The sequence below is a fragment of the Callospermophilus lateralis genome, chromosome 15, assembly GCF_048772815.1.
Source record: "Callospermophilus lateralis isolate mCalLat2 chromosome 15, mCalLat2.hap1, whole genome shotgun sequence".
NCBI classification, from domain to species: domain Eukaryota; kingdom Metazoa; phylum Chordata; class Mammalia; order Rodentia; family Sciuridae; genus Callospermophilus; species Callospermophilus lateralis.
This window is the reverse complement of record NC_135319.1, coordinates 62,056,771-62,082,577: the sequence shown is the minus strand read 5'-3', so window position 1 is coordinate 62,082,577 and position 25,807 is coordinate 62,056,771. Positions and strand designations below refer to the sequence as shown.

At 36.7% G+C, this 25,807-nt stretch overlaps 1 protein-coding gene across 5 annotated transcripts; it reads right to left on the bottom strand.

Moving 5' to 3' along the window:
• Window positions 1-1,690: 1,690 nt before the first annotated feature.
• Window positions 1,691-23,995, bottom strand: LOC143380985 (cytochrome P450 2C5-like). 5 transcript variants are annotated; one of them, XM_076834205.1, is made up of 9 exons: window positions 23,828-23,995; window positions 22,667-22,829; window positions 22,349-22,498; window positions 19,155-19,315; window positions 17,538-17,714; window positions 10,586-10,727; window positions 7,596-7,783; window positions 3,328-3,469; window positions 1,691-1,872 (listed from the first exon to the last, which is right to left on the bottom strand). In XM_076834205.1, exons 1-9 carry the CDS (start codon window positions 23,993-23,995, stop codon window positions 1,691-1,693), a joined length of 1,473 nt encoding a protein of 490 aa, XP_076690320.1. The 5 variants fall into 5 exon arrangements, with proteins under 5 accessions (XP_076690320.1, XP_076690321.1, XP_076690322.1 ...); XM_076834206.1 differs by having other exon boundaries at window positions 10,586-10,721; XM_076834207.1 differs by having other exon boundaries at window positions 17,544-17,714.
• Between the last annotated feature and the right edge of the window lie 1,812 nt (window positions 23,996-25,807).

Below are 25,807 nucleotides of genomic sequence, written 5' to 3'. Positions count from 1 at the left end.
GCCCAGAGGCAGTCAAAGTCCATGATCCAAGTCACTGTTCTCCTTCTGTAATTAGGTTTTTGTCATGAATGTATGCAGAATTCTTTTAAAAATATATTTTCTAGTTGGTGATAGATCTTTTTTTATCCATTTATCTGTATGTGGTGCTGAGAATTGAACCCAGTGGCTCACATTTATGAGGCAAGCACTCCACCATTGAGCCATAACCCCAGCCCCTGTATGCAGGATTTTATTGATGGAATTTACTGCATCAGTGAAATAATCCTGGGATTTTTACCCTTGATTCAATTTATGTGGTGTATTACATTTATCGATTTGCCAAGGTTAGCAAAACATATGTCCCTGGAATGAAGTCAACATGATCATGCTACATGATTTTTTAATATAATGTTGAATTGGACATATAAGTATTGTAATGAGGACACTGGTCTCTAGTTCCTCAAGGATATTGGTTTATACTTTGTGCATGTGCATACAAAGTGTGCTTGTGTTTATGTGCACACAAGCCATCACATTTTGAGAGAATAATACTAGAATTATAGAATGAGTTTGGAAACATTCCTTCCTTTTCTCTTTAAGGAATAGTTTTAGGACAATTGTACTTCTTTTAAAGTCTAGGAAAACTGGATTGTGAGTCTATCTGCATTTACTTCTTCTTCAACATCATTGCTTTTTATTGATATATTTAGGCTTCTTAAAATTTCTTGGTTCCACTTTGGTAGGTCTTATAATTAGAACTTTCCACATTATCCAATCTACGGACATATAATCTGTCAAAACATTCCATCATGATCCTCCAGATTTCAGTGGTATCTGTTATAATATGCCTTAATTACGTCTGATGTAGTTAAATTGGATATCCCCTTTCTTTTGGTTAGTTTGGCTAAAGGTTCCTCAATTTTGTCTATATGTTCAGAAAAGAACCCTTTATTGCATTAATCCTTCATACTCTGTTTTCAAACTCTATTTCATCTCTTCCTTGTCAAATCTGATTATTCCTTTTCTTATGCTCACTTTGGAAATGGGTTTCTCCTTGTTTTTCTAATCCTTGACATACATCATTATGTTATTTACTGGAGACCTGTTTTTCTAGTGTAGGCACTTATAACTATAAGCCTCCCTCTTAAGCCTGCTTTTGATGTGTCACAAGGGTTCTGATAGATTCTGTTTCCATATTCATTTGTTTCTATGAATTTTTTAAACTCCCCTGGTTTCTTCAATGTCCACTGCCTCACAGTGCCTACCATTATGAGAACCAAATTGGATCTTGGGACTCTATTATCTTACCTATACTGCACAAAAGAAGAGAAATTTGAGAACTGACCCAGAAATCAATTATGTATTTTATTAAGAACATGCATGGGATAGATGGTTCCAACAGATCATATTCTAAATGACCATGATGTTTTACAGTGATAATGTATCAATAACTCAGCATTAGATCCATGTTATTACTTGGGATGATCAATACAAGTATTACAGAACACAGGAAAGAGCAGGTATATCTGTACAATGACCAGAAAGAAAAAACAAACTCTATAAAGGAAGAGGTGTGTTCCCTTACTCTCTAGAATGGGAGATGCAGAGGAGAGGTCAAGAATGCACCCCAGATGGGGAAAGGATGTGGACGATGCCCTGGGGAAGGGACTGCAGACAAGAGCACAGCAGCAGCCACATGGTCTGCTCTGTTTCACACAGGAATGAAGCACAGCTTGTATAAGGGAGGAAGAGAGGATAATCCTTTGGCTATTGGGGTGGTATTGAGTTCCTTTGGGTCAACCTGAGATTTCAGATGAAATTGCTGTAAAATGGTAGTCAGAAATAAAAACAGCTCCATGCGGGCCAGGCTCTCTCCCACACACATCCGCTTTCCTGTAACAAACAAAAAACACAACACGTTTATGTGTCATTCAGACAGTGACAAGCACTGTGCTTCTTATGTAAAAATGAGAATATAAATAAGCATTTAATGAATGATTGAATGTTTGGATGAAAAAATGGAAAAAGAGCAGACACTTTTTGTCCATCTTAACAAATATTTCATTCAAACAGTATTTTTGGAGGTATCAACTTTGTGACAAACACTTTATTTAGAATTCCTACACTGGAATGACACTTTTGTATTTGAAATTTCTAACTATATTTTTTTAAAAAAGAAGTCTGTTACTTGTATTTTCTATTCCGATTCTGATGTTCCATGACTGTGCCCTCATTCTTCAACCCTCTAATCTAACCTCTAACAGAATCTTTGGAATCTCCAAAGAACCATGAATGTTCATCTTTTTCATCATGCTATACTTCTTGTATAAAAACACAATTTCCCTTCATTCCATTCAGGACACAAGTGGAAATTCATGTCCTCTTTACACTCTTTATGATCCCCTCAAGCACTAAAATCTTGCCCTTTTTTGATATCCTCAACATCATACTCATGCTCTTTTGGAACCATGTAACACCTAGAATCATCGTTTTCCATGTCCATATAATTATCTAACCTGTTGAAATTCGAGCACTTGAAGAGTGGGTCCTTTACTTATCATCATGGGATGTACAGTGCAAGATATAAGGCAGACATCTAGAGTCATGCAATCAAGGAAGGAGAGTTCATGAGCAAAGAATCAGTAAACACATTGCAGATGGGAGATTCAATATCCAAGACACATAACCACAACTGAAGGAAGAGCAGGTTGCTCTGTGGTCATTTTAGGGTCTCTTCCTTCATCCCCAATTCTTCCATAAGCTGGTGGTTATCAGGCAATTTCTGACATCCCTGACTGAGAAAAAAGTTGTTCTGTGGTGATTCATTGCTTCCTTAAAAATGTCCTGCTTTTTCTTTTCTCCATTCTATGTGATTCTTTTCAGTCAGCTCAAACATCATTAATTATGAAGACACAAACTCCATTTAAAAATCTCAAGTGGAATATTATAGTCCAACATCCTGGAAGTCTATTGTGGTAAGCCAGCCAGCCCAGAAATCTTCCCTATATGAGCGCACTAATCACACCAGAGTACAACCAGTTATTCACGAATCTGCTTCCCTAGAGGCCCTTTGCTATGTGATCTCATGCATGTGGAGACTACCATCACCACAGTAGAGCAAGAGGGTTGTTGAACAACAACATTTAGAAACCAACCAACATCATGGAGTGAGATGCCTTTCACTTAGTGGGTGAGGAATATTTAAATGGGATTGACCTTACAGAAGGAAAGCTTAGCAGGGAGAGTACATTGGTATCACAATGGTGCTCTGCTCATGTAAAGAGCAAATGTTCTAACACCAGATGAGGCACCAGGTAAGAAGTAGCTGATCCCAAATATTTCTCTTACCTGATGAGAAAGGCATGAAGTAGTCACTTTTCCTCAAGTTGCCACGCTCATCCAGAAAGTGCCCAGGGTCGAACATCTCTGGGTGGGGGAATTCTTTGTTGTCATGGAGCACTGATGTCAGTGAGGTCCATATGGCTGTGCCCTGGAAATAACAAAGACAAATCAATTTAAGCAGGAATTCAGGAGCTGAAAGGCACAATGGAAATTACTTAGCTCAATCTGCTGGTCTGAAAAATGGAAACTGTCCCAAAACAAGCAGTGACACTTTCAGAGAGAGTAACCATATGACAAAACTACATAAAGCAAAAGGCAATGAAATTAGCAATATCATTTCACAATGCCTTCCCTCTGAATATCAGTTCAAGCAAGGAGCATCAATCAAAGCTAGAACAGTTAGGTGAGTGATTTCATAAGCAGGATGTTTACATAGACCTGAAGGACCATGGTGTGATGTCTATCACTTACTCTGTAATGGAGAGTTCTGTTGGATACCACCTTCTTTCCTGAGAAAATTAGCATAAGCTATATTGAATAAGTGACATGATGTGTTCCCACCTCACCATGTGATGCAGTGACACTTTCATTGACATTTATGTAGTTTTCTTCCCAAATTCACGATGAGAATCTAATCCCTAGAAAACTACCATACAAAGCCAGCCTCAGGAATGTTTGATTTCTGTCCTGGATTCCTTGCTAAGGCGAACACGATGAAAGGAAACAAACAAGTACAGGAAAGGGAACTACTACCCCTGATTACGGGAGAGTAAATAGAAAAGATAATCACATTACATGTCAGTTCTTTAACTGGACACTACATTGTACAAGAAAAATCTACAAGGAGATTGTAAAATAAATGGGCTAATTTAAACATAGGCTTATGTTAGTATTGTAGTGTGAATGATGTCCGAGTATAAATGCAATGACTACTGTGTAGAAGAAAAATCATCATTCTTGAAATGACGTGAGGCACCAGTCTATAAGTAAATAGCTTAATGGACAGATATTAAAGTATAAATACACTTCTAAATTTTATATAGATTCCAATTTTTAAAAAAAAATATACCAGTGGGAAAAATTCAATCCCCTAATATTTCAAAAACACATAAAAGCATTTGCCTCGCATGCACAAGGCCCTGGGTTCAATCCCCAGCAACACAAAAATAAATAAATAAATAAAATCATGTATCAATTTGCTTTTAAAATTCTTCCTTTAAGTATAATTAAAGTAGTGATATATGACAAGGTTTCCTTAAGATGCATGTGGATATATGTTTAGAAAAAGTTGTTTGAACATATGGAAATTCACAAATAAAAAAATGAAGCAGAACAATGCCACCATAAGCAACAGGTAAAAGAAAAACTGGTCAATTAACTAAGAGCTAAGCAACACAACTTTTACAAAAAGCCAAGGGCAAATCTTTCAGAACTGGTTTTTGCAAATTCTCTTCAGATAGGACATAAATACACAAATTGACCTCATATGATTATAGAAAGTCTACTGGAACAGTGTGTCTCATAAGAGGGTTGAACAAATAAGTCCACAAAATGTAGCCTGCCATGTGTTTTCATATAACCAGTGAGCAGAGAATGTTTAAATTGAAAGAAAAAGAAGAATATTTTTACATGAAAAAAATATTTGTGAATTTATTATTTCAGTTTCCATACATTGAACTTGGTCATGTTCTATAGAATGCTCCATAGATTGCCTATAACTGCTTCCATGTTGTAATGGCAGAGTTCAGAAATGTCAACAGAATCCTAGTATTCTGCAAAGTCCATATTGGCTATAGACAATTACAAAAGGAAGTTAGTCAATTCCTATTAGAGTGTTATTTCCACTGACATCAGTGATTTCAGCCTGTGGAAGAAAAATAATTTATCTAATTGGAAAATGGCAACCAAGGATTGCAAAATTCTATACCAGACTGTTCCAAGAAGAAGAGCATAAATGGATCATTCTCTTGAGGCTACAGTTCTATAAACTTCAAAGATACCACCCATATCATAACCTGCCATTCAGTGAGCTGAATGGGATCATCAAGCAGGTCCACAAAACAGATGCATTGGATAAGGAGGACTGACAATCCCTGATTCTTCAGTCTATTTCCCATTTAGTTACACATAAGGAGGCAATCAACTTTCATTAATTTTATCCTCTCATCCCAATAAGAAATAAACACCATCTCCTCTTTGTTCCTCTGCTAGAAAAAGAGTTAAGTTCAGGTCCTAATCCTTATACTAAATACAAGAGCAAGCCCCATGACCTTCCTTTCCCTGAAGCCATCAGTCTTCTCCCCAGGACAGCCTTTATAGGTGCAACCTAATGAATCTAATCAGATTTTTCCAATGAAAAGACAATTCATATTTGTATTATTTTAAATATAATAGTGATATTTTCTGATCTCAAATTTTAAAATCTACTCTGTAACAGCAAGTAGGTTTTTTTGGATGAACACAGAAAGCACGTGGTAGAAAGAATGTTAGCGCTTCACAGATAGAAATCATCTCAAGACTTCAGATGTGGATGCTGGAAATGAGGCCCAGTGGTAGAACGTTGCCTGGTGTGTGCCAGGTTCTGTATTTGATCCCCTGTGTGGATGGATGGATGGATGGATGGATAGATAGATAGACAGATAGATAGATAAATAGATGTATTCCATAAATGGGAGACAGAGGAAAGGGAATGGCACAATTTGATTATGTTCATATGCTGTCCTACTAAAAAAGAGGGAAGACAGTGTTATAACCTTCTTTCCATTTATGGGAAAGAAATGAACCCTTTCTGGAAGAATATAAGCTCTGAAATTTTACCATTTTTCCCCATGTGATACCCGGTTCTTCAACAAAAAAAGATTTGGCATTTCAAGCATATGACAAAGTGGCCATCAGAAGGAAGAAACAGACCTACTTCAAGGAACATTTCTCACATATTTTTATGCAGCCAGCACTATCTTGATATCTATTATTAAAGAAATTTTTTGGAGGAAAAATTATTGACAAAAAAATCTGTTATAAGCACTGAAGACATGAAAACATGTGATAGATCAAATCCAGCTCTGTGTATGTATTTGCAATTTGTATATTTACTGCAGAAAATCCATCCAATATCATAAAATCTATCCCCCAGATGCTGAAAATCAATTTGTGTATACACATTCTTGACCAAAGTTTATATGAAATTAAGAGAAGAAAATTTCCCTTATTTGAAAAAGAACATCTACCAAATTGTACGTAAAACAACCTTCTCTGCAATGAGATAGTAAGCCTCTAACCATTCCTGTAGATAAGAAATTAAAATAGAATGACTGCAATCATGTATTCTGTTCAATGTGATTGAGAAATCCTAAAAATGGCAATAATGCAATAAAGAGAAATCAAGGATATAAAAACAGGAAATAAATAAAATTCACTCAGACAAGAGGATAAAAAACACTGACATTTCAAATGTATCTCAGACAAACAATTGGCAATTACTAGGAAAGTTATTAAGTTTACTAGATATAACATCATCACAATGATAAAATCAAATATAATCCCACACACCAGTTAGAAAGAATAGGCAAAGATGTGTTTAAATGACATAGCATGAACAAAAATATTCATTTTACAGGAAAAACTAACAAAATATTTATGAGGCACTGAACTTAAAAAAAAACATGACTGAGAATATTAAATGAACCAAAAATAAATTGAGAACATAATCATGAATTTAAAGAATCAACAGGTCAAGATATCAATTCTTACTTAATTGGTCTATAGGTTTATTGTTCTCATGAGGAAAACCTAAGAAATCACTTGGGGAATTAACAAACTAGTTTTTTAATCAGAAATTGAACGCAACACTGCTTAACTACTGAGCTACATCCCCAACCCTTTTTTATTTTATATTTTGAGTCAGGGTCTCACTAAGTTACTTAGAACCTTGATAATTGCCAAGACTGGCTTAGAACTTGCACTCCTCCTGCCTCAACCTCCTAAGCTACATGAGACACCACACCCTGTGACAACGAAATTTATAACCTTTGTATGGAAATGTAGACATTTAATAATGGCAAAAACAATGTTTAAAATGTAAAACCAATTTGGAAGGCTCACATGGCCAGAAACCTCTTAGAAAGCTTTATACCCAAACTAGAAACTGCACACAGGTCATTAAGTAGCCAAATGTTTTGCAACTTGTCTCATCCTGTGTGTTAGAGAATTACAATCCTGCTATGAATTTGGGACCAGGAAGAACACTGAGGCGCAGCCCAGAAGAAAAAGCTTACCTTAGGAATGAGGTAATTTCTGAATTTAACATCACAAGTCACTGCATGGGGCAGGTTGACTGGAAGGAGATCAATGTATCTCTGGATCTCATACAACACAGCATCTGTGTAGGGCATGCGGCTTCTGTCCTGCATGCAGGGGCTGCGGTGTCTGCCAATCACACACTGAATCTCTTCCTGGACTTTAGCTGGTAAGCACAAGAAAGAAATGAGAGGAAAGGAGAGAAAGGGCACATTTGTCATAGCAATTGAGTATCATGAAAAGCAGGACAAAGATGTCCCAACAGCATTATGAATATAAATTATATGCCCAGAGGCACACTTACATATATAAACAGTGCCTCTGGGCATATCATTTATATTCATATATACACACACACACACACTCTTCATTAAACTACATTTTAAAGTAGATAGAAGCAAAGAAAGTAAATAAAATAAAAAATAGGACCATACTTATAAATTAGCATCCCACAGAATTAATATAAGTAGAACTAAATAATATTTTCAAAAAAATTAACAGAATATAAACACATCAAGAATTTACAGTTCTGACAGAAAGAAAATGGGAATCAAATACTAAATTTACATGAAAATAATTTATGTTTAATATAAAGTACAATAGATTGATATATATGTATGAAGGTTTTGTATGAGAGCAATTTGCAGTAGAACTCCCATCATATTCCCACATCTTTTTTTAAGTATTTTTTTTAATTGTTGATGGACCTTTATTCTATTCATTTATTTATATGTGGTGCAGAGAATCAAACCCAGTGCCTCACACATGCCAGGCAAGTGCTCTACAAATGAGCCCAATCCCAGCTCTATCCTCCCACATCGCAGCCACAGACACTCAGCACTCTACCACCTCGTTCTGAAATTTAAAGTCACATTCAAATAACAATTCTCTGTTTCTTGTGTGTGCATTAGTACACAACACTTAATGATTTCCAGGTATGTGGAAATGAGAGTTTGCATAACTCAATGAGTTAAGCACAAAATTGGGAAAGGACACACACACACACACAGAGACACACAAACACACACACACACACACGATTGCCCACCAGACTCTATTCACGAGGATATATTAGACTGCAATTTTTGCTTATATCAACATCCATGAGGTACGACCTTCTGATAGTATACACATACTTTCTGTTATATGAAATTATGATTATTTTACATTGTTGGTACTTTCTTGGTCTTCTCCCAGTTGCTCTATGTAAGCTCATCATTTTCCAATTTTGAGTTAGGATTATTCAAGATGCTCAGGTAGATGTTTTGTGCGGCAGGAATCATTATCCAGCTGTCGTAAACCTCAGACTATTCCTCACATCCCTATTGTTCCTGAGTTCTATCCTGTCATCTGCGTCATCCACCTTCATGCTGAAGGCTGCTTCCTAGGTCCAGCACCCAGCAGTCTCTCCAACACTCTCATCCCATTCCTGGAGTCCATGGCTTCCTGACTTATAGACATTTAGATACAACATTCTCCAGTAATCTTCTGAGATATAGGGGTAATGGTATAATATTTTGGCAAATGTGCAGGTCTGAAATACACCTATTCTATGAAATAACAAGACGTTAGTTACTTGTAAGAATTCTGGTGGCCCTGGTGTTTCACATAAGTCATGGGATATTTCTCTGAATGCTTTAATGAATTCTTCATCCCTTGTGATATGCAATGCTACAACCCTGTGTTTTGGGTGAATGCTTTTATTTCACTCTCTCTGATGGATGACTGGAAGAATTTTCTACTAAGATGGCAAATTATGAAAGTCTTTACTCCACAGTTCTTCCCTCCCTTGAGAGCACACGACTTTTCTGATGTTGAAGGAAGAGCTCAGATTCTCCAAAGCTTCCTTTCAGCCCCACACCTCAATCTTTCTTTGCCACTACATAAGGTCCCTTAGGAAATGGATTCTCAGTGTGTTCCCTTGCAGTTCTTTTCCTGCAAAGAAAATATTTGTCACCTGATGAGTGAAGATGTGAAAAGAATGGTTTAATGTTATTAGCTGACAAGGGATTTGCCTGAGCAGAAAAGTCTCCCTTTTCAACCTCACTCTCCCTTCATTGATTCCTGTTATTTCCAAACAAGAGAATTGTTGGAATTTTAAAAACAGAGTTTGCTTTTCTCTCTTCATAAATTTTCCTCTTCTAATATTCAGGTTACCAGACCATCCTCCTTTTAGATTCCATCACCATCCCTGAATCTGCCTACTATGATTAAGAAACTTGGTGAAGATTAAGTGTTTATTGTTCCCATCCTCTCTGGCTTGAAAGAGAATGAGTCTAACAAATAATTGTGTTGCCATCCTTTTAGTGGAATCCTCACACAAGACTCAAAAAAAGTATGCTTATTGCTACTGCATGAACAAAATTCCTTTAAAGGTGATTTTTAAGTGGTATTGATAAAACATAAAATTATTGACCATCCCTCAAGAAAGTTCTTACTCCATGAAACACAAGTTTTATGGAAGCAGTCTGTTGAAATGATGAATTAAAAAATTAGGAACACATCTGCCAAAATTAAAATACCTTTCTGACAAATAGACATGAATAGAATACTTCCAAGTGAGGAATCATCTCAGGAAGCTTCATTACATTCTAGGATTTCCACCAAGGCTTCAAGAAGGAGTTTCCTTTTCCCTACCCCAGAATTAGAATTAGCAGAATGAGGAGAGGCATCTTCAAGACTTTATCTGCTGAACCAAGTGGTATTTGGGGATACAAACAGGAGACATTCCCATGCCCGTGGATGCTGGCTCTGCCACCACAAATCACTTCCAATGAAATGCAGACACTGCACCAGGGTTCCACTGCCTCTCCTACTGCCATGCTCTCTTCACTTTCTCAGCCCTCCTCCTGATCACACTTGGTGGCAGAGAAAACTAAACAGTGAAGCTTCTCTAAGACAAACAAGTGAGGACCAAGCATCTTCTTCCCAACATCTCAGTTCACTTGCTCATCATCTGTGTTCATACCTGTGACCTGTGGGTGCTTCAGCAGGAGCAGGAGAGCATATCTCAGTGTTGTGCTTGTTGACTCTGTGCCAGCAGCAAACAAATCAGAGACAGCATATACCAAGTTTTCATACGTATACTCCAATCCTTGATTGTCCTTTTCCTAGGAATGATTTGATACTATTACATGTCAAGTCATTTGCCAAAGGATGAAAATACAGTTAACCTCATTAACTCATAATGTTGTAAAGTTGGCCAATACAGACCCTGAAACATGCATTAACTGGTTGTCGTGGCAGAGACTGTATATTCCTTGACCCAAACTTCATTTCCTACATTCTATTTCCTACCTGAGATTCTTTGCAGTGTGATCGATGAGCTGTGAAACATGTTTCTTTCCCCAAAACAGAAGGAGCATGTCAGGTGGCTCTCACCCTGGACGTGAAGGCTTAATCATAAAAGTGAAAGCCCCAATCTTAAATAGGGAGTCAAAAATGAAAGACTTTTTATTTGTATTAGAGAAAATAGGTGAATGAGTACTACATCGTGGTACTACACTACTACATCGTGTAGAACAGGAGTTTTCAGTTCTTTTCTGTCAAAAATTGAAAAAGTCTCAATAGAACCCACAATTTTCATGAAGTACAATTATGAGAACAGCACGGCAGCAAATCCAAGAAGTTATCAGAGGGAAAGAGAACAGGTTCACCAAGACAGGATGGGCCAGCACTAATGTAATGAACAAGGGAGAGAACAGATATAATGGTCTAGGGGACAAGAATAAGAATGCATTAATTGAAAAGACACTAAACCATAAAGACAAGAAATTGAGACATTAACTGTCCAAATGGGATATATGACAGTGAAGGGGTAATGAGATGCCAAGGATAAAGTTTTGGACTGAAAAGACTATGAAAATGAATTGAAAACATCATAGCTGTTTAAATACTGAGTAAAGGGGATCATTATTGTAAAAAATACATTATTTGACAGCTAGTTCCAGGGCCAGCATGGTACATTCATAATCTCTATGTGGCTGTGTTATGCTTCACATATGTAATTAACACCATCAAAACAAACAAATCTCTTTCAACACACATACTGGGTAACCAAGCTCAGTATATGTCTTGGAAATACCTACTTCATATTGAGCCTGTCAAGTCAAAGTTCATCAATTAAGTCTCAAGTTAACAGTCATAGACCAATGTTAACTGGTGTGCTCTAAAACCAATGTTAAATTTTCTATCACCTAAGATGAATTTGGAGAGTTACTTTTTATAGGCACATATGCAATCACAATTAGCCTTGTTTATATAAACCATATACAAAATTCTTTTATAATACTTATTTTCATTTTTATTTTTTTCTATATCTTTGTTTATTTTTATATGGTGCTGAGGATCAAACCCAGTGCCTCACATGTGCAAGGCAGATGCTCTATCGCTGAGCTATAGCTCCAGCCCCTAGAAAATTATTTTAAAACTAAATAAATGGACACACATTCCATGCTACACAATCAAATATTAACACTGTTTTGGAAGCATTACTTAGTGATGTCACAAATATCATGGATCAGAACATCCAGGAACTGGCATTTCCAAGAAAGCAACTGTCAATGTCATGTAACCCATTTAAAGAAACTTCTAGGGAGCTGTGGAGTCTAGGCAAAGATCTTCACCATCCAGCAGTAGTTCATAAGGAAAGTGTCTGAAAAATTACAGTAAATTTGCATTTCAAATAGAAGCTGACACTCCCTATTCCCCAATTCTGGGATAAACAGTTGTGGGCATAGTGTAGTGTGTTTCTGTGCAGCCTGCTTGTTCCTCACCAAAACTAGGAACAGGTTTCTCCAATAATCAGGGTTGCATCTTTTGATTGTTGTTGGTCCACGCAGAGCCTGGCCACTGTTGCAAACATTATGGGCTCCAGTGACATCCCCACTGGCAATACATGAAGAATTTAAACAATGATTTCCTCTTGTTTACTTATTGGATCATGGGACTTAGGGAAATCATCATCAGCCTTCTTTTACTCTCTGACATAACAGAAATGTGATTAATTGTCTCCAGAAATATAGATTTTACAAAAATTATTTGTAAACTATCAAGTAAATGAATTTCTGTAGCCTTCATCATGTTATTCAGCAATTGCTATAACAGAAAAATGTTCTTGCTTAATGAGTCAACCAATTGCAATGGTAAATTCCAATCCTCAACAATAAATTACATAAATTTTTCATTCACATCCTCTACTGACTTCCTTAATTCACACAGCTATTTTTCTACATTTTCTTGGTATTGACTGATCATATTATAACCATTCATTTTATTTATTTATTAAATATTTCATCCACTTCAGTATCTTTGGGGTCAGTAGCGAGTTAATTATGAACTTTATGAGCCATGTGTTACCTTGTATTTTCATATATCTTGTATTCCTGTGTTGTTGTATGCATCTGTTCAAGTGGATTTCTTTACCACTCTAATGTGTAGGCCTTTTTAAGGCACAGCCTTCTCTTGCCAAAGTGTCCTGGACTTCTCAAGATTGAGACCCACTCATAGTTGGGATATAAACAAACTTTATGTTAATTCACTGATTTTGCTGTAGAAATGAATTTCCATGGGTGAGACCTAAAGGCCCACCATTAGCCATTCATACTTAGGGCTATTACTGGGTTTTCTCTTCTATTTATTGTAATGAACTAGAGATGAACTCTGGTAATTTATGTGTACAGGAAGGTGCCCTTTTCATCATCAAGTTTAGTTCATCAGCAGAATTTCTATCCCATGAATTTCTACTTCCCTGTAGATTACCATCATCTCACAGTAAAGAGGGAAACAAACATAGCAACAATCAAAGCAAAAGCACACAGTACTAAAATTGATGCCTGCTGTCTCTCTGTAGAGTAAATGATGCTGAAGAGAGATGCTGAAAAAATGGTCAGTCTTGAAAATTCAAACATTATTAAAGAAAAGAAAAGAAATAGCCATGATCAGAATATACAAAAACTCTGGAACAACACTAAGAAAAAAATTTAAGAATCATTAGAATTGAAGAGGAATGAGAACAGTGGGCTAATAGAATTGATAGCCTTTTCAGGTAAATAATAACAGAAATTTTTCCAAATGCAGAGAGCAAAATGGCCATCAAGACACAGGATACATTCCGAAACCAAAATATACAAGATTGAGAAAAGAAACTCTCCACAAAACATTATAATAAAACTATCTATCATACAGTCCAAGGATAGAATTTTAAAACACTCAAGAAAAAAAAATTCATGTCACATTTAGAAGAAAGGCAATCAGAGTTACTTTTAATTTCTGAGGTCACACTCTAAAATACAGAGGGACTTGGAATGATGTATTCCAAGTTCCTGAAATAAAATAACAGTCAACCAATATTGCTACATTTAGCAAAACAATCCAGCAGAATTTTAACAGAACAAAAACCTTCCAAGAGAAGCAGAAACTAAAAAAATTAATGACTACTAAGCTGTTACTAGTAAAAATACAGAAAGAGATACTATACAAAAAAAATCAAAAACAAATGCAAGTCTCACAAAAGAATAAATATCATTTGAAGAACAGCTAAGCAAATGAGAAAAAGGACCAAATTAAACATTATAAATAAAGCAAAATGCCAGCAATGAATAATCAACTTTATACAATAACATTGAGTGTAAATGGTCTCAACTCCCCTAATTCAAACACATTGGCTGCCAGAATGAATTTTTTAAGAAAGATCAAATTATATATGATTTGCAAGAGACTCAAATTATAGGCAAAGACATCCACAGGCTGAATGTGAAAAGACGGAAATACCATGCAAATAGAGCCTGCAAACATGCAGAAATTGCTATTCTCATATACAGCATCAAAGAATCAAGTGTCATGTGTTTTCAGTCATATGTGAAAGCTACATGGGAAAAAGGAAAAAATGTTGTGGTGGGATCTCATGAAAATGGAAGGGATATCAGTATAGTAGAGGAAATGGATCATGGGGAGGGAAGAGGGGAGGAAAAGGGGAAATACTAGAGAATGTTATTGGCCAAATCATAATGTTATACTGTGTGCATGTACATGTATGAAAAAATGAATCCCACCATTTAATACAACATTATGCAAAATAAAATATGGGAGAAAATAAAAAGCAAAAGAACACTAGATAATAAATCAAGGTCATACTAAGAAATAATTATCATTATTAATAATAACTACATGGTTTAATATAAAATATGCTCTGATACTCTTTTATTTCTATGTAGTTCTTTGAGTTTCTATAATAAACAAATATTCATAAAAAACAACTGTTTTTTTTAAAACTGGGAACCTATTTAAAGATATAGATTGTGACTAATAACAACAAAAAAAGAGATGAGTTTGCATGGGAGTAAGACTATCTGTATGCAATTTGAAGCTTAGAATCAACTCAACCTGGACTATTAACATTGACCATGTTAAGAGAAAGCCACATGGTAAATAATAAGAAAAAAAATAAAAACAAAAAAAAGAGGGGAAATTTAAAAGTTTCAATAGAAAAATGTTGATCAGTTAAGACATTATCAAAGATATGTAATGTTATTTTGCACATGCATATCCATCCATCAATAGAGCTCAACATGTATGAGGTAAACATTGACAAATGAAGAGAAACTAGAAGAATATGCATTCTTCTCAAGAGAACATAAAGCCTTCTATTCTCCAGGACAGTCCAGGTGGTGGGACATACACAATTCTCGATAAATTTTAAAAACACAAAATCATAGAAGTATCTTCCCTGATCACAATGGAATGCAACTAGAATTCAAGGAGAGAAGGAAAATCTTCCATTACACAACAGACTCTTCTACAACTAATGGCTTAATGAGGGAATCACTAGGAAAACTTAAAGGAAACAAAATACGTAAAGGAAACAAAATACAATACAACAAAACACTGACAGGAAACAAAAACCAGTTCTTAGTGGGAAACTTAGAAGGGCAGAACTTACAATCAAAGGGAAGACAAGAGCTCAAGTACAATGCAACTTCTCAACCTGGGACTAGGAAGATAAGAGCAGGCTGAATGCAAAGCCCCCCAGAAAGGAAAAACAGAGCTTCATTACCTCTTAGAATGGCAATGTGATTGTGAGAGGGGAAAAAAAAAAAGAAATGGAAAACAGAGTGGGAAAACAGCTGAACACTCACTCATAGGAAATACTGCTTCTCAGAAACTGTAAGCAAATGTCCCAAATCATTAACTGGACTAAGCACAAATAAAGAGAAGACACCAACCACTAAATTCAGACATGATAGCAGGAAACTACTGATTTTACAGAAATAAAAATGGCAACAACAGATTACCTTAAATTACTCTACAACAGCTAATAAGATAATCTGAATAACAGGAAAATTTAATAGAAACACAAATTACAAACACTGATTCAAGGTCAGTATGCAAAACATGATCAACTGCAACAACTTAAGATAGACAGTTTGTAATCAAATGCCCCCCAAAAGAAAGCTGGGTTTGTATGATATACTGGTGAATTCTATCAAAAATTTTAAATCAAAGTATGTACACCAATAAAAAAGATAAGCACTCAGACACACAAAAGAGCAAAATGGTGATACTTGCTACAACTTAGATGAGTCTCCAATGCATTATATAGAATAAAAGAAGCCAGAAACAAAAGGTTGCATGTGCCACAAGGTCTTTCATTATTTATCCACGATGGAAAGATCCATGCAGAAAGAAATCAGAGTGCAGGGATGTGTAAAAGGGGTGTGTTCATTTCATGGTACATATACATTTGAGAAAAAAATGAATAAGTTTTGAAACTGGAGACAGATACGATCACAGAACACAGAAATGCTATAAATACCAATAAAGTTAACTTCAAGAAGGTTCACTGCATGGTATGTGAATTTCATCTCAATTTTCTAAATTACAATCATGAGACACAAATTGATTGCAATTCATGTCAGAATTCCACATTGGGTTTTTGCTGAAACTGACAATCTCATCTTGAAATTGATATGGAAATTCAAGGGACCTAGAATTGTCTAAAAGTCCTGAACACCAACAACACAGTTGGAGAACTCACATTCCTATTTCAAAACATGAAACACAGGAACACGGAAGAGGTCAAGACGTCAGGATGCTGAACCTCCTGGCATAGGGTGGACATACCCATCGTGGAGCAGCATGAGAGTCCACATACAAAGCCTCACATTTATAGCAACTGATTGTTGACAGGGTGCCAAGGAAATTCAATGGGAATAAATAACCTATTAACTCATGCTGCAGTGACAGCACATTCCTGCTTACAGGGTCCCTGACAGACACCATCTCTAACTCTGTGTTATATGTGACTTCATTTAAAGCTGCATTCAACAAGGCTTCTCTCTTCTCTGCACCAATCTTGCCCACACCACCATCTACAAGACTCAACACATCTGCAATTTGCTCTGCTGTCCACGGTGCACATGTCAAGTTCTGTTTCAGTCCACAGGACATGCAGGTGGTGTACCTGGAGTAAGCTGCTCCTTTCCATATCCCCAAACCCTGTGCAGTGATGAACTCCATCCTCATGTCATGGCGTGGTATTTTATGTTATAACTTGATTGGAAATTGTCTCTTCGGCAGCCACATCCTTCCTTTTGCTTCATTATTAATTTGTGTCATCTCTTCATTCTTTGAGTCAGTCTAACTGACAATTTGTTTATTTATTAACTCTCTCAAACACCTAGGTGTGCATTCTTTCTCCTCACATAGATTTTTATCTAAAGAATAGAGTCAGCATATTCTAATTATTTAATAATTGCATGTTTTCCATGATGCTTCGTGGAGATTCATGATACACTGGGTCATCAAAGTGCTTCAGAATCACTATTGTCCTGATCATGTAACATTTCTACAAATTTAAAAGGGTTCAGAAAACCACAACATGATCAAGGAATCAAAAAACTAGGTTGATGGCAACACTTTACCTGAGCCATTTTTATCAGGAAACAGTCAATGAAATCCCGAGGATCGTTAACATCCAGGGACTCTTCATGTTCTTTTACTTTCTCCAAAATATAATTTATAATATAATCAACATTTTTGAATAAAATGTGATGACTCCCTGGAAGACAATCTATGAGAGCAGGGAAATTATTGTAGACCTACAAGAGAAAACAATAATATATTTATAAAAAGTACTTAATTAACACATAGGTGACATGTTGCCAGATCTCATAAGAACTTATTGCTCTATATGTAAATAAAATCTGTTTCTATCTTGAGGTGTCATTGTTACTGAAAAATATATAATTCAATCATTCTTATACAATGATGTATGGGAGAATTTTCTTTTTTTTTAAGAGAGAGTGAGAGAGAGAGAGAGAATTTTTAATATTTTTTTTTTTTTTTTTTTAGTTTTCGGCGGACACAACATCTTTGTTTGTATGTGGTGTTGAGGATCGAATCCGGGCCGCACGCATGCCAGGCGAGCGCGCTACCGCTTGAGCCACATCCCCAGCCCTGGGAGAATTTTCTTACCAGAGCATCACAAGTGATATTCATTCCTGAAATTTATAAAACTTCTTTATTCTAAAACTTAATTTTATACAACTTTACTTGTTTACTACATCAATTTTCCCTGAAACATGAAATATGACAGCATGAATTAATGTGATTCACATTTCATAGATAACAAAAGACATTAAGGGATATGGGGAACATTGATTTAGAACACAAAACTAGTCCCTGCTTTTTTATTTCTATCAAACAGCTTCAGATATAGAATGAGTTGGCCCAAAAAAACATGGAGCTCAACTGTCCTCTAGAGTAGTCTCTACTAACCCAATGATCTTTTTAGCTAGGATAGCAGTTGCACCTCAAAACCCCTACCCCACTCATGATTCCTCAAAGTTTCATTGTCCCTATTATTCTCTTTACTTCCAGAAACTATACTTATTCTGAATTGAGATATTCCTGCCACATGTTTGGATGAAAAGTCCTCCAAGTGTTGATTTCTCGGCAGGCCTTCTGGGCAATGGGAGCTTTCAAAAAGTCCTAGGATGTCCACTGAGTGACATGATCATCCTTTGGGCAGTCACCAAGAGCCTTACAAAAACAAGGCTTTTAATATGTAAAGAAATATCCACTCGGGCTGGGGATGTGGCTCAGGCGGTAGCGCGCTCGCCTGGCATGCGTGCGGCCCGGGTTCGATCCTGCACCACGTACAAACAAAGATGTTGTGTCCACCGATAACTAAAGAATAAATATTTTTAAAAAATTCTCTCTCTCTCTCTCTCTCTCTCTCTCTCTCTCTCTCTCTCTCTCTCTCTCTCTCTCTCTCTCTCTCTCTCTTAAAAAAAAAAGAAAAGAAAAGAAATAACCACTCACTGAAGTGGGTCAAAGCCAGCTCTATATATGCACCTTCATATTCCTGCATGCCAAATAAAGAATTCAAAACCTTTCCCAGATGTTTGCTCCACGGCTCTAGGCAAGACAGTACAATCCAAGCAATCACATCACCTCATGCACCATATACTATTTTGGATGTGTCTGAAGAAAAAAGACTAAAGTGTTTTTTAAGGAAGAATGGATCTTGGCCTCACTTGCGCCCATGCAGAGCTCAGAATCCTGATGTTTTCATTTAACTTGTTCACCAAGGTGAGAAACTCTGGATCTTGGTAGTCATACCGGTTCTTGAAGATAATGGAGCAGATCACATTGCAAGGAGCGCAGCCCAGGATGAAGGTGGGATCATAGGGTGAGCCTAAAGAATTGGAAATGAATCAAAATACATTCTATGATCGTGTATAACTTAAAAGGACAACTATCAAAAAAGTAAAAATTAGTAAAAATATTTCAATAAAAAAGAATTGGAAAAGATTTTAAAATATCTTTAAAATTGCCCGTTACAGCCTTGCTACCTAAATAAATGAGTTTAATATACTCAGTTCATATCCACTACCTTGCTTACACACTTTACACTGCAACATTCTGGTATTTGGGAATATAAAGACTTATCTTTCTGGGGTTGGGGTTGTGGCTCCGTGGTAGAGTGTTCATCTAGCATGTAGGAGGCACTGGGTTCGATCCTCAGCACCACATAAAGATAAAATAAAGATATTGTGTCCACATAAAACTAAAAAATAAATATTTAAAAAAAAAGACTTAACTTTCTACTTAACAAGTCCAGTATCCAGAGCAGAAACACAGGTATATATGATGTACACATTTTAAACAGTATATTGTATACAGAGCAACTGACAGTAAAATATTCACATGCATTAAAACAAAGAATTGCCAAGTACAATGGCACATGCCTATAATCCCAGAGGTGTTGAAAGATGAGGGAGGAGGATTTCAAGTTTGGGGCCAGCCTCAGCAACTTAGTGAGGCCCTAAGGACTTAACAAGACCCTAAGAACTAGCAAAACCCTGTTTCAAAATAAAAAATAAAGGGGGCTGGAGATATGGCTCACTGGTAAAGTGCCCCAGATTCAATCTTCAGTACCAAAAAGAACAAAGAATCACTTTTACCTAACTCTGAGTAGACCCTGAAAACCTAACATGTTAAATAATGGAGTTTACAACACTTAATTCACATCCACTGCTTTTACTTACACCTCTTTAGCCCTTGAGGTTTTCTGGACTGAGTATTGAACCCAAGAGCACTTTAGCACTGAACTATGTCCCCAACCCTTTTTTTCTTTTATATTTTTAGACAGGGTCTTGCTAAGTTTCTTAGGGTCTCCCTAACTTGCTGAGGCTGGCCTTGAACTAGCGATCATCCTGTCTCAGCCTTTCAAGTCACTGCCATTACAAGCTTGCCCAACCATGCCCAGCCAAGGGATAATTCTTAAAGGCAAAAGACCATCTTAAACATAATAATCCAAGTATTCAGAACATAATCACATCTGTCTATAAAGCCTATGGAAAATACAGCAATGAGATACAGAAGGAGGCTATGCTGTGAGCCTGGAAACTTTTGTATGTGTAATGAATGGAAGAAAGAATTCTGTGTTGAACCAGTGGAGAGGAACTAAAGTGAGATTGTGGGTGAGTCCATGCATATAGAGGAAAAAATGACAAAAGCAAAATGTGTGTGATATTTGAGAAGAAAAAGTAATATCAATAAGTGGATTAGATTTCTTTGATAAAATAAAAAAACTTTTATTCAAAATATAAAACCCAGGTAAGGCAATCAAAAATGTAAAACTAATAGACACATATTATTTCTCATTTAAAAGTTTAAAAAATGAATTTTACTGTGACTCAGTGGCAGAGCCCTTGCCTAGCATGTGTGAGGCACTGGGTTCTATTCTCAGAACTGCACATAAATACATAAAAAAAGGTCTATCAACAATTTAAAAAGAAAGAAAGAAAGAAAAGAACGGTATATTTTAATCATTTTGAAATCTGTCCATCTCATACATTAAGTATATTATTTTACAGGAAATGAAATCAAAATATAGGAAGTGTTCCTTTTTGTGGGGAACCTATAAGATAAATTGAAATAATCAAATAATAGGTATCAATTTATATGTATGAGCTCGCAAATTCATACCTGTAGACCTTAAATAAGGGAGACAAGAATCAAAGTCACTTTGAAAAAATAGGAGGGCATTTGAAAAATAGAAAAAGTTTCTGTTAGATGCTGTGTGCAAGCATCTTTAAATATTGCAGGGCTCTAAGATTTTAGAAATGTGATATTTTCATCCATGGAGGTGGAAGGTAACTTGCAGAGTCTTGGAAATTTGGAGTGTGTATACATGTGTGTCGTGCACTGGTAAAATTGAATTTTTAATCTTTTCTTCCATTTCATTTGAAACAGAAAATGTGAAAACAAGGTCATTTGGTATCCAAGCTGATAATCACATTCACGATGACAGACGCTTCACAGGTGAGTAGAGTTGGCAGTAGGAGGAAAATAAGAACCATAATTTCTAACACCAAATCCAACGAACAGGGGAAGGAACACATGGAAAACTGAACACAGAGTTAACATTCTATTAGGAGAGACTATGTAAGGAGACACTGAAAGTCTTCAAAATCTAGTTAAAGAAACCATTTTATAAATGTCTGTGTACTTTATAGATTTACAAGAAAACAGATATTTAACCAAAGTATGTGAATCAAAAAACACTAAATATGGGTAAGAAGATGTAGTTTGTGATTATTTATAAAAAATCATCCTGCATTTAGAGAGAAATAATTGATGAGAATTTTATGAACATAAAGCTAATCAATTAAAAGCATACATTACACCATGACTGGCCAAAGCTGCAGCCTGGACCTGGAAGAAACCCTGAGCCATGTTGGTGAAGCTGCTCACACAAGTGTCGTCCAACTTAAGGAAAGCAGATGGCGACGAGCTGGGATTCCGTGAAGGAGTGGTGTTGTCACTGCCTCCCCATCACTTACCAAGATTTTCTACTGGCATGATATGGAATAGGTTGCCCTCATTTACACTAAGGGAAAACACTGCTCCTTAACTCTTTAGGGAAAAAAAAAACCACTCACATACTAAGTTCATAATTCCTGATTGGAAAGAAAAATAAAAATATTCAGAACAGAAACAGATCAAAAGAACGTTTACTCCCCAACTGCAGGCCAAGGCACATCATTACCCAGGCAACATTGATAAACAAACATGTCCTGTCCCTTTTTAAAACCATCCCTGTCCCACATGAGGTCACAACCAGGGCCCATAATGAGAGCTCTCACTCAACTGAAATGCTTCCAAGACAGTCAATAAAGAAGAGGGCACTCTGTTAAGGTCAGTGACACAAACAGGCACCCACCATTGGTTTTCCTCAACTCCTCCACAAGGCAGCGGGCTTCCTCTTGAATATGGTCCTCAATGCTTCTCTTCCCCATCCCAAAATTCCTCAGGGTCATGAGGGAGAAGCGTCTTATCTCCTTCCATGTCTTTCCATTGTTAAAAACGATACCTACAGGTAGAGGAAAGAGATTAGAAGGGAGACCCAACAAGGCAGGGAAGCTACTGGGGGACACCACAGGGATGGCCAAGCTCTGCCTCAGGAGCCCTTCTGGTCTCTTTTCTTCACGCTGCTCATCCCAATGACCACTGCACAACACACACATGCACGTGCACTTACCAGAGTTTTTCTTACTTCTTTTTAAAATTGGGATAGAGTCTCTTCCAGCAAATTCCTCCCCATGATCAACCAGGGCTTCCTTCACAGCTTCATATCCATGCAACACCACAATGGGCTTCATGCCCAAATACAGAGTGAACACAGGGCCATAGACTTTGGACAACTGGAAATGGGAAAGAAAACGCAAATATTAGCAAATCAACTCACTACCTGAACCAGATATCATGCTGATTCTGGCTAATATTATTTTTATGGTTTTATTCTACCACATGGAGATGGACATATTTCTGAATTTCATGTATAAATGATCAGGATAGCTGCCTTTGATGGATGGCTTCTGATGTGCCATACAATTTCCAGGCTTTTCATGCACGGATTAAAATTAATCCTCACATAATGCATTCAACATTCTTATTTGCCATGTTTCATTAACAAAGAAAATGAGATCAGAGAATTCCAAATTCATTTCCAGGGTTCCACAGCTAAGAAAAGAAAACAAAATTGGAACATCACTGAATCAACATTTGATGCTGGAGCACTTGATCACACCCCAGTGCCCACCTTCAAAGCTATACCCAGCAGACTACTCCGAATCACCTGCAAAGCTCTTTCCCGAGAGATGCGGACAGTCCTAAGGTGAATACTAGAAAGTGGTGTTTTTCAATCACCACGCTTGATCCTAATGCCCAGCCATGTTTGGAGTCCTCGGCTGTTACCAAAACAAAGTAGGCACTGCAGAGGCAGAACCATGACATGAACATCCACTGGAAGAACTATTTCTTCCATCCTTCTTCATTTCCATGCCCAGGCAAAGAATTTCTGCAGCAACCAAAGGATTCTGATATCATCAATTGGACACTGATTCATTGTGTTATTTTCATTCCTTTTTGCTGTATCCAATCTCATGCTATTGCAGAAATCCTTATGCTATTTCTTTGCTTTCAGGCATAACATGTTGAGTCTGCAGAGAAGTTCTATATTCAGGACAATTCTGAATAAAACATGGCATTAATGTGGCACATGACATCAAGGTTTACAGGGAGTATTTTCTTTTACAATCATCTGTTAAAATAGTGTGCCTCCAGAAGTATACTATCTTTATAACCAGGGGTCAATTGACTTGCCTTCACAAGCCACTGAAGGAGCACAAAGCATACTTACATTCTTTAAGGATTTGCTGATGTCCTTAACGTCTATCTGCAGGATATTTCCAATAATTGGGAGAGGAGTGGGCCCAGGAGGGAGCTTCCCCCTCCCTGATCTGTGTCTCCACAGTGAGAGGAGAAGCAGACAGGAGACACCAAGGACCAGGGCCACCACTGGATCCATTGGAGTCTTCTCTTCCTACTGAGATAACTGTGACCTTGCTATCCAAACTTTTAAGGTCTCCTGCTAATCCAATATGTAACTCTTTGACACATAAACAAACAGTAAGCTGAATGGACTTTCATCTCTCTAGAGGAGGCTTTCTTCCAATAACAGATAAAACAGAAAATATTGATATTTCTCCTTTTCTAGTAAGCACCCTGGAGATTATGCTTTAAATGTACTAGGTTGCTGTCCAGTTACCAGCTAGGAGAAAAAAGAAAGAACAAATATTTTCATGTGCTGCTATGATTGAGAAATACTTAAGCTAATAATTTTGTGCAAGAAGATTACTCGTCATGCTAAATAGACACACTTCAGGCCAATTTGGAATCTATGAAATTCAGTCTATTCCATGACTTGTATGTTTTGAAAACATAGAGTTGGAGATGCAGTGTCCAGGATAGGACAAGGACACAGAGACTACTCGTGGTAGACCTGAGCCTAGGAACTACTTCCCTGCATCTTGTACCCTTCCCCACAAGGAGAAATTCACTTCTTATACACTGGTGGTAAGAATTAAAATTAGTAAGATCATTATAGAGAACAGTATAGAGGTTTCTCAATACACAAACCAAAAAAATAATTGATCTACTGCTGTAAAATGTACTGCTTTAAAATTTCACCTTTGAGTAAATATCAAAGTAAATGAAATCAGCATATGAAGAGATGTTTATCACATGCCCATGTTTATTATGGGACTATCTGCAATAACTAGAAAGAAATCAATTTAGATGCCCACTGACAGATGAATAGATAAGGAAAATGTGGCATAGGTACACATTCTTTTTTATTAATTTTTTATTTTTATATGACAGCTGAATGCATTACAATTCTTATTAAACATATAGAGCATAATTTTTCATATTCTGGTTGTATACAAAGTATATTCACACCAATTCATGTCTTTATACATGTACTTTGGATAATAATGTCCATGACATTCCACCATCATTTGTAACCCCACACCCCCTCCTTTCCCTTCCTACCACTATGCCCTATCTAGAGTTCATCTATTACTCCCACACCTCCTCTCCCTACCCCACTATGAATCTGTCTCCTTATATCAGAGAAAACATTCGGCATTTGGTTTTTTGGGATTGGCTAACATCACTTAGCATTATTTTCTCCAACTCCATCCATTTACCTGCAAATGCTATGATTTTAGTCTCTTTTATTGCTGAGTAATAATCCATTATGTATATATGCCACAATTTTTTATCCATTCATCTACTGAAGGGCATCTAGGTTGGTTCCATAGTTCAGCTATTGTGAATTGTGCTGCTATAAACATTGATGTGGCTGTGTCCCTGTAGTTATCCTTTGGGGATAGAGCAAGGAGAGGGATATCTGAGACAACTGGTGGTTCCATTCCCAATTTTCCAAGAAATCTCCATACTGCTTTCCATATTGGCTACACCAATTTGCAGTCCCACCAGCAGTCTATGAGTGTACATTTTTCCCCCACATCCTCGCCAACATTTATTAATGTTTGTATTCATAATATTTGCCATTCTGACTGGAGTGAAATGAAATCTTAGAGTAGTTTTGATTTGCATTTCTCTAATTGCTAGCAATGATGAACATTTTTTCATATATTTGCTGATTGATTGTACATCATCTTCTGAGAAGTGTCTGTTCAGGTCCTTGGCCTTTTTATTGATTGGGTTATTTGGGGTTTTTTGGTGCTTAGTTTTTTGAGTTCTTTATATACCCTAGAGATTAGTGTTCCATCTGTGAGGAGTAAAGATTTTGGAGAAAAATTGAAAGCATTCC

Coding starts and splice junctions, on each gene's coding strand:
- LOC143380985 (XM_076834205.1), bottom strand. CDS start 23,995: ATGGATCCAGTGGTGGCCCTGGTCCTTGGTGTCTCCTGTCTGCTTCTC. Junction 22,499..22,666: donor AAGAAGTAAGAAAAACTCTG/GTAAGTGCACGT, acceptor CTCTACCTGTAG/GTATCGTTTTTAACAATGGA. Junction 3,470..7,595: donor GAAATTACCTCATTCCTAAG/GTAAGCTTTTTC, acceptor TGTTATTTCCAG/GGCACAGCCATATGGACCTC.